The 10,979-nt window shown below is 36.7% G+C and overlaps 1 protein-coding gene across 1 annotated transcript; it reads right to left on the bottom strand.

Moving 5' to 3' along the window:
* Positions 1-382: 382 nt before the first annotated feature.
* On the bottom strand, positions 383-10,339 carry LOC125777803 (uncharacterized). Its single transcript, XM_049453504.1, has 3 exons — positions 10,268-10,339; positions 1,906-2,706; positions 383-487 (listed from the first exon to the last, which is right to left on the bottom strand). Exons 1-3 carry the CDS (start codon positions 10,337-10,339, stop codon positions 383-385), a joined length of 978 nt encoding a protein of 325 aa, XP_049309461.1.
* Between the last annotated feature and the right edge of the window lie 640 nt (positions 10,340-10,979).

Genomic DNA, 10,979 nt, shown 5'->3' with positions numbered 1-10,979 from the left:
TTGTTAAGTTTATATCAATTATTAGTGAAAGAACTTCGGTGACATTTACTTCCTGAAAAAGTGGATTTGATTCCAAATTTACTTCACGTAAGGTATCCGCTACGGACTTATCAATTTCTGCCAATTTTGCTATTCTACGTTGCTTAGTCCGTTTGGAGCATGCAGAGACATCAGCAGTTGGGCGACCACGTTTACTCGCTTTTGCTTCTTCTTTTTCAGATGGCAAAGATAGAGTTTCGAGACTTAAGGTAGCAACCTCTTTGTAAGAGAGCCAATCCGAGTAGTTTCTTAACACGTCTGACTTTACGCGATGGTTTTATTTCCACATCACCCCAATGCGTCTGCATAAATATTTTACACATTTCAAAACCCGTTTTTCTGACTATATCTTCGAAAACTTCCCGACCTTTCGTCGTATTTGATCCATTTTTGGAGCACCAAATTTCAAAAATATAGGAGCGAGAAAATATGCCATGATGAGACGTTCCTACGATAAGAAATTTAAAAAATAAAAATCTCAGAGAGAGAGAGTGAGACAACAACAACTAATTCTACATTTGTTTATTGACATTACATGTAAAAACCAATGCTGTAACACGCACATTTGATATACAAAATACACTTTGAAACTAAAAAGTTAGGTTAGTTTAATGAACTTTATTTAGAAACCTGCAAATCCCTGCACATGAACTTAATATTATTTTAAACTATTAGGCTGTTCACGATAAGGTGGTTATCGGGTTATGTGGTTATGTGATTAAGTAAACAACAACAAAATGCGTTATGACAAAATAACCAAAGTTGACCAACCTAGGCCCTTGTTTACAGATTATGTGGTTATTTGCTTATTTCCAGTGTTAGAAAGTAGTTGGAATTTTATTAAATGGCAGCACAAAAAATAAATAAAACTAAGCGAATGGCATTTCCATTTAGATTTTCTTATTGGAAAATCTGCTATTAACAGCTGTTTTTTGTTTACAATCAGCAAATTATGCAAGATGTCTGCAAATTTTATACAAAGCATTTTTTGAACCCTTAAAATTCGGATTATTTAATAAGCACATACCTTCAATACCTCCATTTCCTCAATAGCACAACTTATTTTAAATTCGATTATTTTGCTTTTTAAACTTTGTTTAGGCATTTTATAAGTTGGAATTTCATTGAACTAAATTTGTAAACAATGAACAGCTGTTTGTGTAAAAATAAGCAAATAACCATACAACTTAGAGTGCTCACGGAGCATTGAGGTTATTTTTAATCTAATAATCACATAACCCGATAACCACCTTACCGTGAACAGCCTATATATACTTGTATCAACATTTACACACTAATCCGGTCACTGCATTCGGTTGACAAAGTTACTAAATCTCCAAATACATTTAACAAAGAACAACAAAACTGAATCAAAAAGACACTTCATTAAAATTTGTTATTCTAAAAACAACGGCACAATTTAAAAACTTGTTATTACTGAAAAATAATACTATTACCATCTACTTTAATTTCCATTTTCAGTATTTTTATTTAGACACTTTCTTAAATTAAACTTTTGCAGTTGAATGTACACGTTGCTTTCACTTTTATTTTTGTCAACTATTTACTTCTGTGCAAGGCCGTACATACATATGTTGCTTTCACTCAAGAAGTTCCGTTAGAAAGAATCAAAACAAACTCAAAATACATAAATTTGATGGCATATGCAACTATTTATTTAGCTACAAGCCCAATATATAAACATAGACTTTTTTATTTTTGTCGTATGGGAGGAACCACCGTGCCATGCCGCCAATCCGAAAGGAAGTTACCAGCATGCCGAAGTCGGCGAGACGACTCGAGTCTGGATCGATCTTGGGCATGTGGTATGCGGGAGAGACGTCGTTGGTCTGAGCTTTGAGTGACTGATGTCGTCCGTTGACACGGTTGTTGTTGTTGCTGTGTGGCGTGTGTCAACGCGTGCGCCATTGCTGCAGGTTGCTGCTGCTGTGTTGATGTTGCTGCTTGTGATATGTTCGTTGTGTGGTGTGTGACTGTCGACTGCGTTGCTTGTCTGTTGCTGGGCGCTGCATGTTGATTTACTGTTGTTGTTGTGGCCGCCGCATGTTGGTATTGTGTAGACGGCTGTTGTGACGTCACGTACGTTGCTGATTGGTCTTCTTGCTGCGATTGCGACGGCGGCGCCTGCTGTTGCTGGTGATAATAGGCTGTTTGCAGTTGATGACGTTGCTCGTATTGTTGTTGTAGCTGTAGCTGCATCTGCTGATGGTGAAAGGCATCCGACAATGGCGTCACTGCGTTGCTCGTGGCATAGTGTTGCTGGTGTGGTGGTGGATAATGCCCTGTTGCTGATGAGGCCGCCACAGCTGATGATGGCGGCAACGATTGTGATGGGCGTGGTAGTGGTGGCGTTGCTGCGACAGCATGTCTTTGCGTTGCAGCTGTGACAGCCGTTGCTGCCGCCGTTTCAACGGCGCCCTTGTAATAAGTGAAATTGTTGGTATTTGTCGCTTCAGCGCTGCTCGGCGGTGTGCTGCCTACGGCTGTTGCTGACAGAGATAGCGCTGCTGCAGGCAGTGTCGACACACCGACGCTACCATGCGTATCGGTGTCATTCGATGAGCCGGGCGCATCATTTGTTTCGCCATAATCGTTAGTTTTATCCTGTTGTAGCTGGTGTTGCTGTTGATGCTGCTGATGTTGTTTCTGTTGTGTAAATATAAAATTAGTATTATTTACTCTACAAAAATGATTTTGTGTTTGTTGCTGAATTATTGTTGAATTTTGTCTGTCGCCTTTGCCATTTATTTTTGTTTCTTCGGAGGGAACGGAACCTGTTAAAACCCAACCGAACACCGTACGTTGTACAACGAGGGATCCGAAGATTTTCGATTTTACCTCATTTAGTATGATTTTAGGGTAAAGATCCGCTCCGATCAACAAGTTAACCTTTTGACCCGTATAGAAATTATTATCCGCAAAGGTGATATTGGGTAACCTTTTGACAATTGAAGGGTTAATTGATCTGGATGGAAGCAGTCCAGTCAATTTTGGCAGTACCAAAGCTTCCACTTCTAGTTTCAAACTTTTGTTACGCGGCGAGCCAATTGTGATCGAGCATACCGATTGAACTCGTGTTTTTGCAGACTATTGCTTACGAAGGTGGCTTCAGATCCTGAATCAATCAGTGCTCTGACAGTGAAGGTGCTCTCGTTGTGACATATGGTCACCATGTCTGTACCTAAGAGCATGCTTCGACTGGTAGGTACATTTGAAATATTGGCCTTAATAGAGGCCACATGAGATTTAGTAGAAATCTCAGTAGTGTCTGTGCTGTCAGATATCTGAGCTATTCCCTCACTCTGATCCCGGTGAATCATAGAGTGATGTCTCTGTTTACATTTATTACAATTAAACATACTTTTACAATTTTTGACTTCTTGTGAGTCTGATAAACAGTTAAGGCAGACGTGGAGTTTTCTGACAGTATTTAATCGTGCATTAGGCTGCATCTCAATGAATCTTTGACAAGTTTTCAAAATGTGCGATTGAGATGAGCACAGTTTAAATTTGATATTGTTTGTCTTGGCGTGATGGGAATTGATGGGCCTGGATCCAATCCTTAATTGCAAGGTTGGTATCCGACCTTCACCATCAGCCCACTTAATTTTGGGTTGAGTACTCAACTCGCCTTTGAGGTTTGATACTCTCTCAAGCGTTTTAACCCGTTTGGTTAGAAACTTGTCTAACTCAACCCATTTTGGGATCTCTGAATCCGAATCCAGAGATTGTTCCCAAAGCGACAGTAAAATACGTAAATATGGCATCCCAGCTATCTATATTGATGCCATGTGATTGTAAAGCTGAAATGCAGCTATTAATTTCCCGCTGTAAATTTCTGAGTTCGGTCTCAGATTCTGTAGAGATGTGCGGAAGCTTGAATAATAAATTCAATTGTGTATTGACAAGCACTCGCTTGTTTTCATATCTACTCAGCAAATTATTCCAAACCAATGCGAATCCGTCATTCGTCAGTGGCGCTTTGGAAACGATAGCTTTTGCCTCACCTCGCGTTTTTTGATTCAAATGGAATAATTTTTCTACCGGAGATAGCCTTGGGTTATTCCCATATATAGCGGCAAATAAATCCCTAAAAGAGGGCCATTGTAAAACATCGCCATGAAATATTTCGGTATCACATGGCGGTAAATTGATAGAATACCTCACGGGTTCTACAGTTTGTTATAACCGTTCAGGTTGAATCACCGTTGAATTGGAAGTAGGGCTTTGGTTGAACGCCGTGAGGTTGTGCATGTGTTCGCCCATCAAGGCCGCGCAACACACATAAGCGTGGTAACAGCTTGTATATTTAAGTTTGAGGTTGTCAATAGAGCTTGTGTCAGAAAGATCCACTTTTGGCAAACACATCTTATATTCTGACTTTACCTCTGCCCACAGAGATTTCAGTTCAGCTTGTTGAACTTCAAGAGAGTAGGCACTTTGATTGTTTGCTGTTGGAGTAAAAGACTCCTCAAACTGCAGTAGAGCGTCTGCAGCTGTGGTAAAGGCTCTGATTGATTCCATTGTTTTCAAAAATTGTACCGGAACTGAAAAAATGTTGCACAAACTTGGATTTGAACTTGAAATTAAAATTTAAAAAATATTTGCAAATATGTTGCAAAAGTTATAGAACCAATCACGGACAGACTCTAAATTAGTAGTGCGTTGTTTCTTAGTGAAGCGTGAATATTCGAAAGCACAAAAAGAAATTAATCAATTTAGTAAACTATTTTCTCAAAGTATTTTTCCCAATTTTAGTTTGAATGTGCTTGCTGAGTAATCGTCCCTATGCACTTGCACGCCTAGTCCTTGACTATGTACACCAACAAAATTGGTTTGTGCTTAATTGCTTTATTAAAATCCAAATACAAATACAGATAAAATTCAAAGCACTTATTTGATTTATGTCCACTATTCACTTTCACTTTTATCACTGGGTTATTTTCGAACTATTTCGATTTCACCACTATACTCTTTTGTTTGTTGGGATGGCTGCTGTGCTGCCTTGCCTTTGCTGCCTTGCCTTTGCTGCTTGGCCTGTGCTGCTTCTCTGTGCTGCTTTGCCTTTGCTGCTCTCCCTTTGCTGCATGGTCTTTGGGTCTTCGCCTTTGCTGCTCTGACTTTGCTGCTTGACTTAGCTGTTTGATGATCTAGCCGTCGCTCACTTCACTTTTCTCCAATTTTTGGTGTCGCTCACTTCACTTGTTTTAATTTTTGTATTTTGTTTTTTTTTTGTTCACTCGCGAAACTGCAGCTGCGTTATTGCTGCATGCCTTTATTGCTATTCGAGCAATATATGGGAAGGCAGAGTTGAGCGACTAGACTCAAATTAAACCACAAGGAAAAACAAAAACCCGAGAGAGATTGTTGACGCTCCGGACGATTTTGTGCGTCCAAGAAATTTATAACTTTTCTCGAATAACAGAGAGTGTGGTTTTTTTTGCAAAGTGAAATAGTGCATTTGCCAGGTGTATTTGTTGTTGTACTTAAATGAAGTACAATACTACCTGCAACCTTGTGCTTTGATTTTGTGGGTAGAGTGCCAAAAATAAGTTTTGGTCTCCACTTCACACAGCACAATGGGTTTTGTACATAAATGATGCACAAATTAACCAATCTATTGCCTTTAGCTTGCAGAGCACAAATCCAAAATATGATTGGCTGTAACTTGCGAGTTGCTAAAGCGGGCAAATTATGCACTTTCACTTTAATAAAAAATCGACTTGTTACCTGTTATCCGGCTCGAAGGACCAATCATAATTCGGGTGGTGGAGCACGGTGCTCGCTCATTCCAATTATGTGGTTGACCTTGGGGAAACGGTTGGCTCAATTATTCCACAAAATGTTAAATAAATAAACAAAAATCCAAAAAGTTTCATATAATATATGTGTTTAATTATAATAATTTGAAACCACACTTACCACGTCTGCTGTCGCAAAAGAAGAAAGCGCGCAACTATTTAGTTAGTGTTTAGTTGCGTGCGAATTAAAACTTCGAAAAAAACTTTGAAAAAGAGAAAAAGAAAAGATTGATCTGCCGATACAAACGTGGCAAAAGAAATTGGGCAGGGGCGCGGTCAACACCGCCTTTTCTGAAATCAGCTGATCGAAATTCCTTGATTTTCATCGGTTCTAACCTAATAAGGGAACGCATTTGAGAGAAAAATGAGAGTTTTGTATCATTTTATCCAGGTTCAAGGCGCAGAGTTTGCCGGAAAATATTCGAAGTTTTTTGCCAACAATAAAATATTCAAATACATTCATTTCTTTGCAAAAATCCGCCAGTAACTCACCAACTTTAATAGAAATTTATGGTACATAAAATAAGAAAAAACGAGAAATAGAAAAGGTGCGTGGAGTCCCTACGCGGGGAAGAAGTTATACTTCTTAGTGATATTCAGAAATGCATATCATTTTGTATGAAAGAAAACTAGAAAACTTAAATTCGCATTTTATAAATTTATTATGCCCATAAAATGAAGAATAAAGCAAAGTCTAAATGAAGGAATTTTGACTCGGAAAGTAGTTCTGTCTCTTCGTTGCGGAAGAGAATATGCAGCGTAATCATCTCTCTTTTGTTCTTCGCCAATTTGGCTTCCATATTGACTTGTGAAGATCAATTTTTTGTTTGTTGTCATATTCATATGTGTACGCATATGTATGTTTGTATGCTTGTGCATTATTTCTTCGGCAATGTATGCAAATATATGTACATCTCTACATCTTATAAAATAAAACCTTAAAATGTGTATGTTACCTCACAGCTCAGCTAAATCTTAACCGATTTTATTCCGGTTTTTTGCAAAACATACCTAGAGCCCTCCTCTCCAACGAAGGATACCTTAAAAAATATTTTGCCTTATAAAGGCAATATCTTTAAAACTATTGCATCAATTTAGAAAGGAAAAAACGATGTAATGAATTGAACATTTCTTAAGCAAATTGCATCAGTTATTGCATTGTTCATATTAACATTAATACGAAAAAAAATTAAAATATAAAACCCTTTTAACTTTTTTTATTCTGTTTTATGCGAGCTTCGTTATTATTGTCGCCTGTTGCTGCAGCAGGAGAAGCGCAAAGCATAAATGAAAAAAAGAGTTGAATTGAAACATGTGTATATATGTATCAAATAATGTTCTATGCATCCGCGGCAAGGCGAACAATTTTGCGCAACCTGCTCGCTAGAAATGAAATTTGTTTGATTACAACATGTTCGCGCAAAGCCTCATACGTATTAGTGGTATTGAAACATTTGTATATACCAACGTAGAGATTAATACTTATATTTCCATATAATTGTGTGTATATATGTGCATGGGCGGCAAGACATGGAATAGAATGCTGGATATGGGCATTGTCGCGGAAAACACCATATGTATGTATTTGTATGCTGAACCAGAGAACTTAAAAGTATAGAGAAGGTGCAAATCGAAATCTGTATGATGGTTCGATTGCGCGGCTAACAGAGCTGATAGAATCACAATAGGGAATTCGCCGTTCTCGCTGCTATTTAGCAGAATTGAGCACGTGCAGTGGCAGAAATATATGTAAAATGACTGAGAATAAATAAAGAGGATTGCTTTGTAGAAAAATATACAAAATATACAAAGTCACACAGACAATGTAAAAAAGCATTCTCTGAGTGACATATGCATGCTTTATTGTATTATATGAACCATTGTCACATATGTACGCGTGATTATTTTGTATTAAATGAACCACTTTTTCCGAAAAATGGTAAAAATTTTATTTTTTTTTACAAAATCGGGAAAAATTAGGAAAAATTATTTTAATTTTATTTCTCTTTATTTTTATTTTTTAATTTTTAAATAAATTAATATTTATTTCGACTATTACAAAGTGAAGATGTCCAAAATGATCTTCATTTCTTCAAAGAAAATTGATGACCTTCATGAAATATGCATATTCGCATTATTTCGTTATCATTGCCATATTTGTACCAATAGAATTTCTATGACACATATGTACATACATATGTATGTATATTATTTCTTTGGCACATTTGTATGTTTACGAAAGCAAATGCGAGCCACATACATACATTCATAATAACAAGTGTCGCACGCATCTTTCGCATCTCCGTTTTCATGGTCAACCAATGGCCGAAACAGACGTTTTGTCAAAGAGTCACATGCTGAACACACTGAGCGGGGCAGACTGCAAACGACATCTGTCAAATATTAAAATATACACGTTCATATGGACACAGTTATGTAGTTGTGCTGTGTCCATAATATTGTGTATTTCAATATCAGATTCAGATGGCGCTTGCAGTCTGTCGCGTTCTATGTGTTCAGCACATCAATCTGTCGAAGCACTGACGCGACGAGACGCGAAAGAAACTAACAAACGATTGCCGATTGTTACCGCTTCCCTTGCCGCTGTAACAGCTTCGCCAACGATCTAGCGTAAATATGTATGCATATGTATGAACTTGCATACATATCGACGCAAATTTTTGCGAGCCACGGTAAAATACTTATTTTAGAATTGACAAATATTGTAAATCGACAAGAGCTATATTGCCACTTTTCTCACTTCTTTCTGTGAAGAAGCATCAGAAAGTTGTTCAATTTATGATTTTTAGCTTTTGCCATCGTCGCGAAAAGACACTTGTTGGCAAAAGCATGCTCGGGGAGATGTTACGGCGTCTGTTTATATGAATGAAGCGAGGTCGCTTGTGGCACATGCGCCTGCGTTTATGAATGAAATCGTTTTTGTTGTAAAATTTACTACATTTGGGCTTCGCCAATTCGGCTGCCATATTGACTTGCCATGCTTATGCTATTTGAGCAGTTGTTGTTTTTGTAGAACAATGCTTCAATTTTTTGTTGGTGACATATTCACATGTGTATGCATATGGTATGCATATGTATGTTTGTATGCTTGTGCATTATTTGTTCGGAAGTGTATACAAATATATGTATGTAACTTAACGATTTTCCTACTGATTGAAAGAAAAAAAATCGTTTTTGGTCAGCACGACCTTCTTGTTATAACTGTATTTTTAAACAGATTTTTACAATGTTCTTAATCTAAAAGCTTAACTAAATGCACCGGGCAAAACATAATTAAATTCCACGAATTCGCTAATTTAGGTGGCGCGTGTGCTGACAGTGCGTCTGGGCTGTGCTGTGGGAATTATTGTGTAACTTTAGTTCCATATCCGCTCTACCTGCATTAGTAAGTATTGCTGACGAATTAGTTTATTATTTCGGCAATGTTAACATATGCCATGTTAACATGTACATATAAGTATATATGAATGTATGAACATGCAGATCAATGCGCGCACATATAATATATTGATAAGTGATAAAATCATGATTTGAATTTCGGAATGCGCACATGCGTATACATTAGGGTGTGTCATTCTGAGCCAACGTTTTTTTTCAACTGGAAAACAGGCTCAAAACTTTCGAAAATGTGAAAAACAACGTCACTCAAACGATGAGCTCTTAATATTAACATTAAGAGGTGCCTATTTCAAATTTTCTGTTTTCCATATAAATAACATGGAAAAAAAAAACATTTTGTTGTGGTGGATATTGTGCGGAGGTTATTATACATATGTGCACGCGATGGCTGCCAGTGGGGATGGTAAACTCGATTCCCATTCTACTCGAGAATCGTGTTTTCTCGTAAAATAATCGATTTTTTGTAATCGATCTTCAGTAGTCGAAGTCGATTAAGAATCGGTTCTTGACATTCGAAAAATCGTTTATTTTACGAGAAAACGAAAGTTTTGAGCCTGTTTTTCAGTTGAAAAAAAGGTTGCCTCAGAATGACACACCCTAGTATACATATGTACATTTATATGAGCAGATAATAAGATTATGATATGAGCATGTGCAGACATAAAATGAATATGATAGAAGATGTACATACATAAATACATATGTATGTACATATATATTGTTGTGATAAATTTAATTTCTATTAGTAGGAAATATAATACAAAAATGTTTATTAGTATAGTATATTTTGTAAAAATCAGATAAAATTATTAAATATGCAAGTCCAAATTGACTATAAATATTACTATGCATGCATTCATACAAAATTATACTCATATCATAATTATGTTTACATGTCAATATTCAATTGCCGACGGCAAAACGCAAAATCATATTTGCATAAATTGCGATTCGCAAGTTGAAAAATGGAAGCCTGAAAATATCACAATGCTGTTGTTGGGAGATCCTTTGATAATTTGATAGATTTGTAATAGGGAATTCGCCACATCTGTTAACATTGTAGGTCGGAATTCGCTTCACAATTTTAACATTGTTTACAATTCTCTCACATATTCTAACCGAGAATATGAAGAGACAGAAATATATGTATTTACGGCATATGATGACAAGACATATATGCTGAAGCAGAGAATATGAAGAGACTCCCAACGAAGAATTTCGTTTTGCTTGTTTATTTGTTTGTTTCATTTTTGACACCGAAAAATGTGTACAAAACATATTAGTGTTACTCATTAAACGTCGTAAACGTATGACAAGATCGCAAATTCGCAATATCATAAAACAACTGTTAATTTTTACATGCATTTTATTTTACGACAAGCTTGCAAATATGCGAGACTGTTTTCAGTGTCAACCATTGCATTTTGCGCAATTCGCAATCAGCTGGAAGCGTCTATTTGGTGTTTTAAAAGAAATTGAAGCGGTAAGTAAATTCATAACAATTAATTATTGGCTTGTATTATTAATATTCAATTGATTATTTAATAGAAAAAAAGATTAAGGCAAAACGGCACATTTCGTTGGTCTGAAAGCCAAACGAAAGACCTTTTGATAAATATAGTGGACGCAATAAACAAGAATCCGGACCATTTTGAGGTAATATTGATATATTTTTTGTCATTTCATAATTTTGCATTT

The sequence above is a fragment of the Bactrocera dorsalis genome, chromosome 1 (assembly GCF_023373825.1).
Source record: "Bactrocera dorsalis isolate Fly_Bdor chromosome 1, ASM2337382v1, whole genome shotgun sequence".
NCBI lineage: Eukaryota > Metazoa > Arthropoda > Insecta > Diptera > Tephritidae > Bactrocera > Bactrocera dorsalis.
The sequence above is the reverse complement of the archived record's forward strand: the minus strand, read 5'-3'. Positions and strand labels throughout refer to the sequence as shown.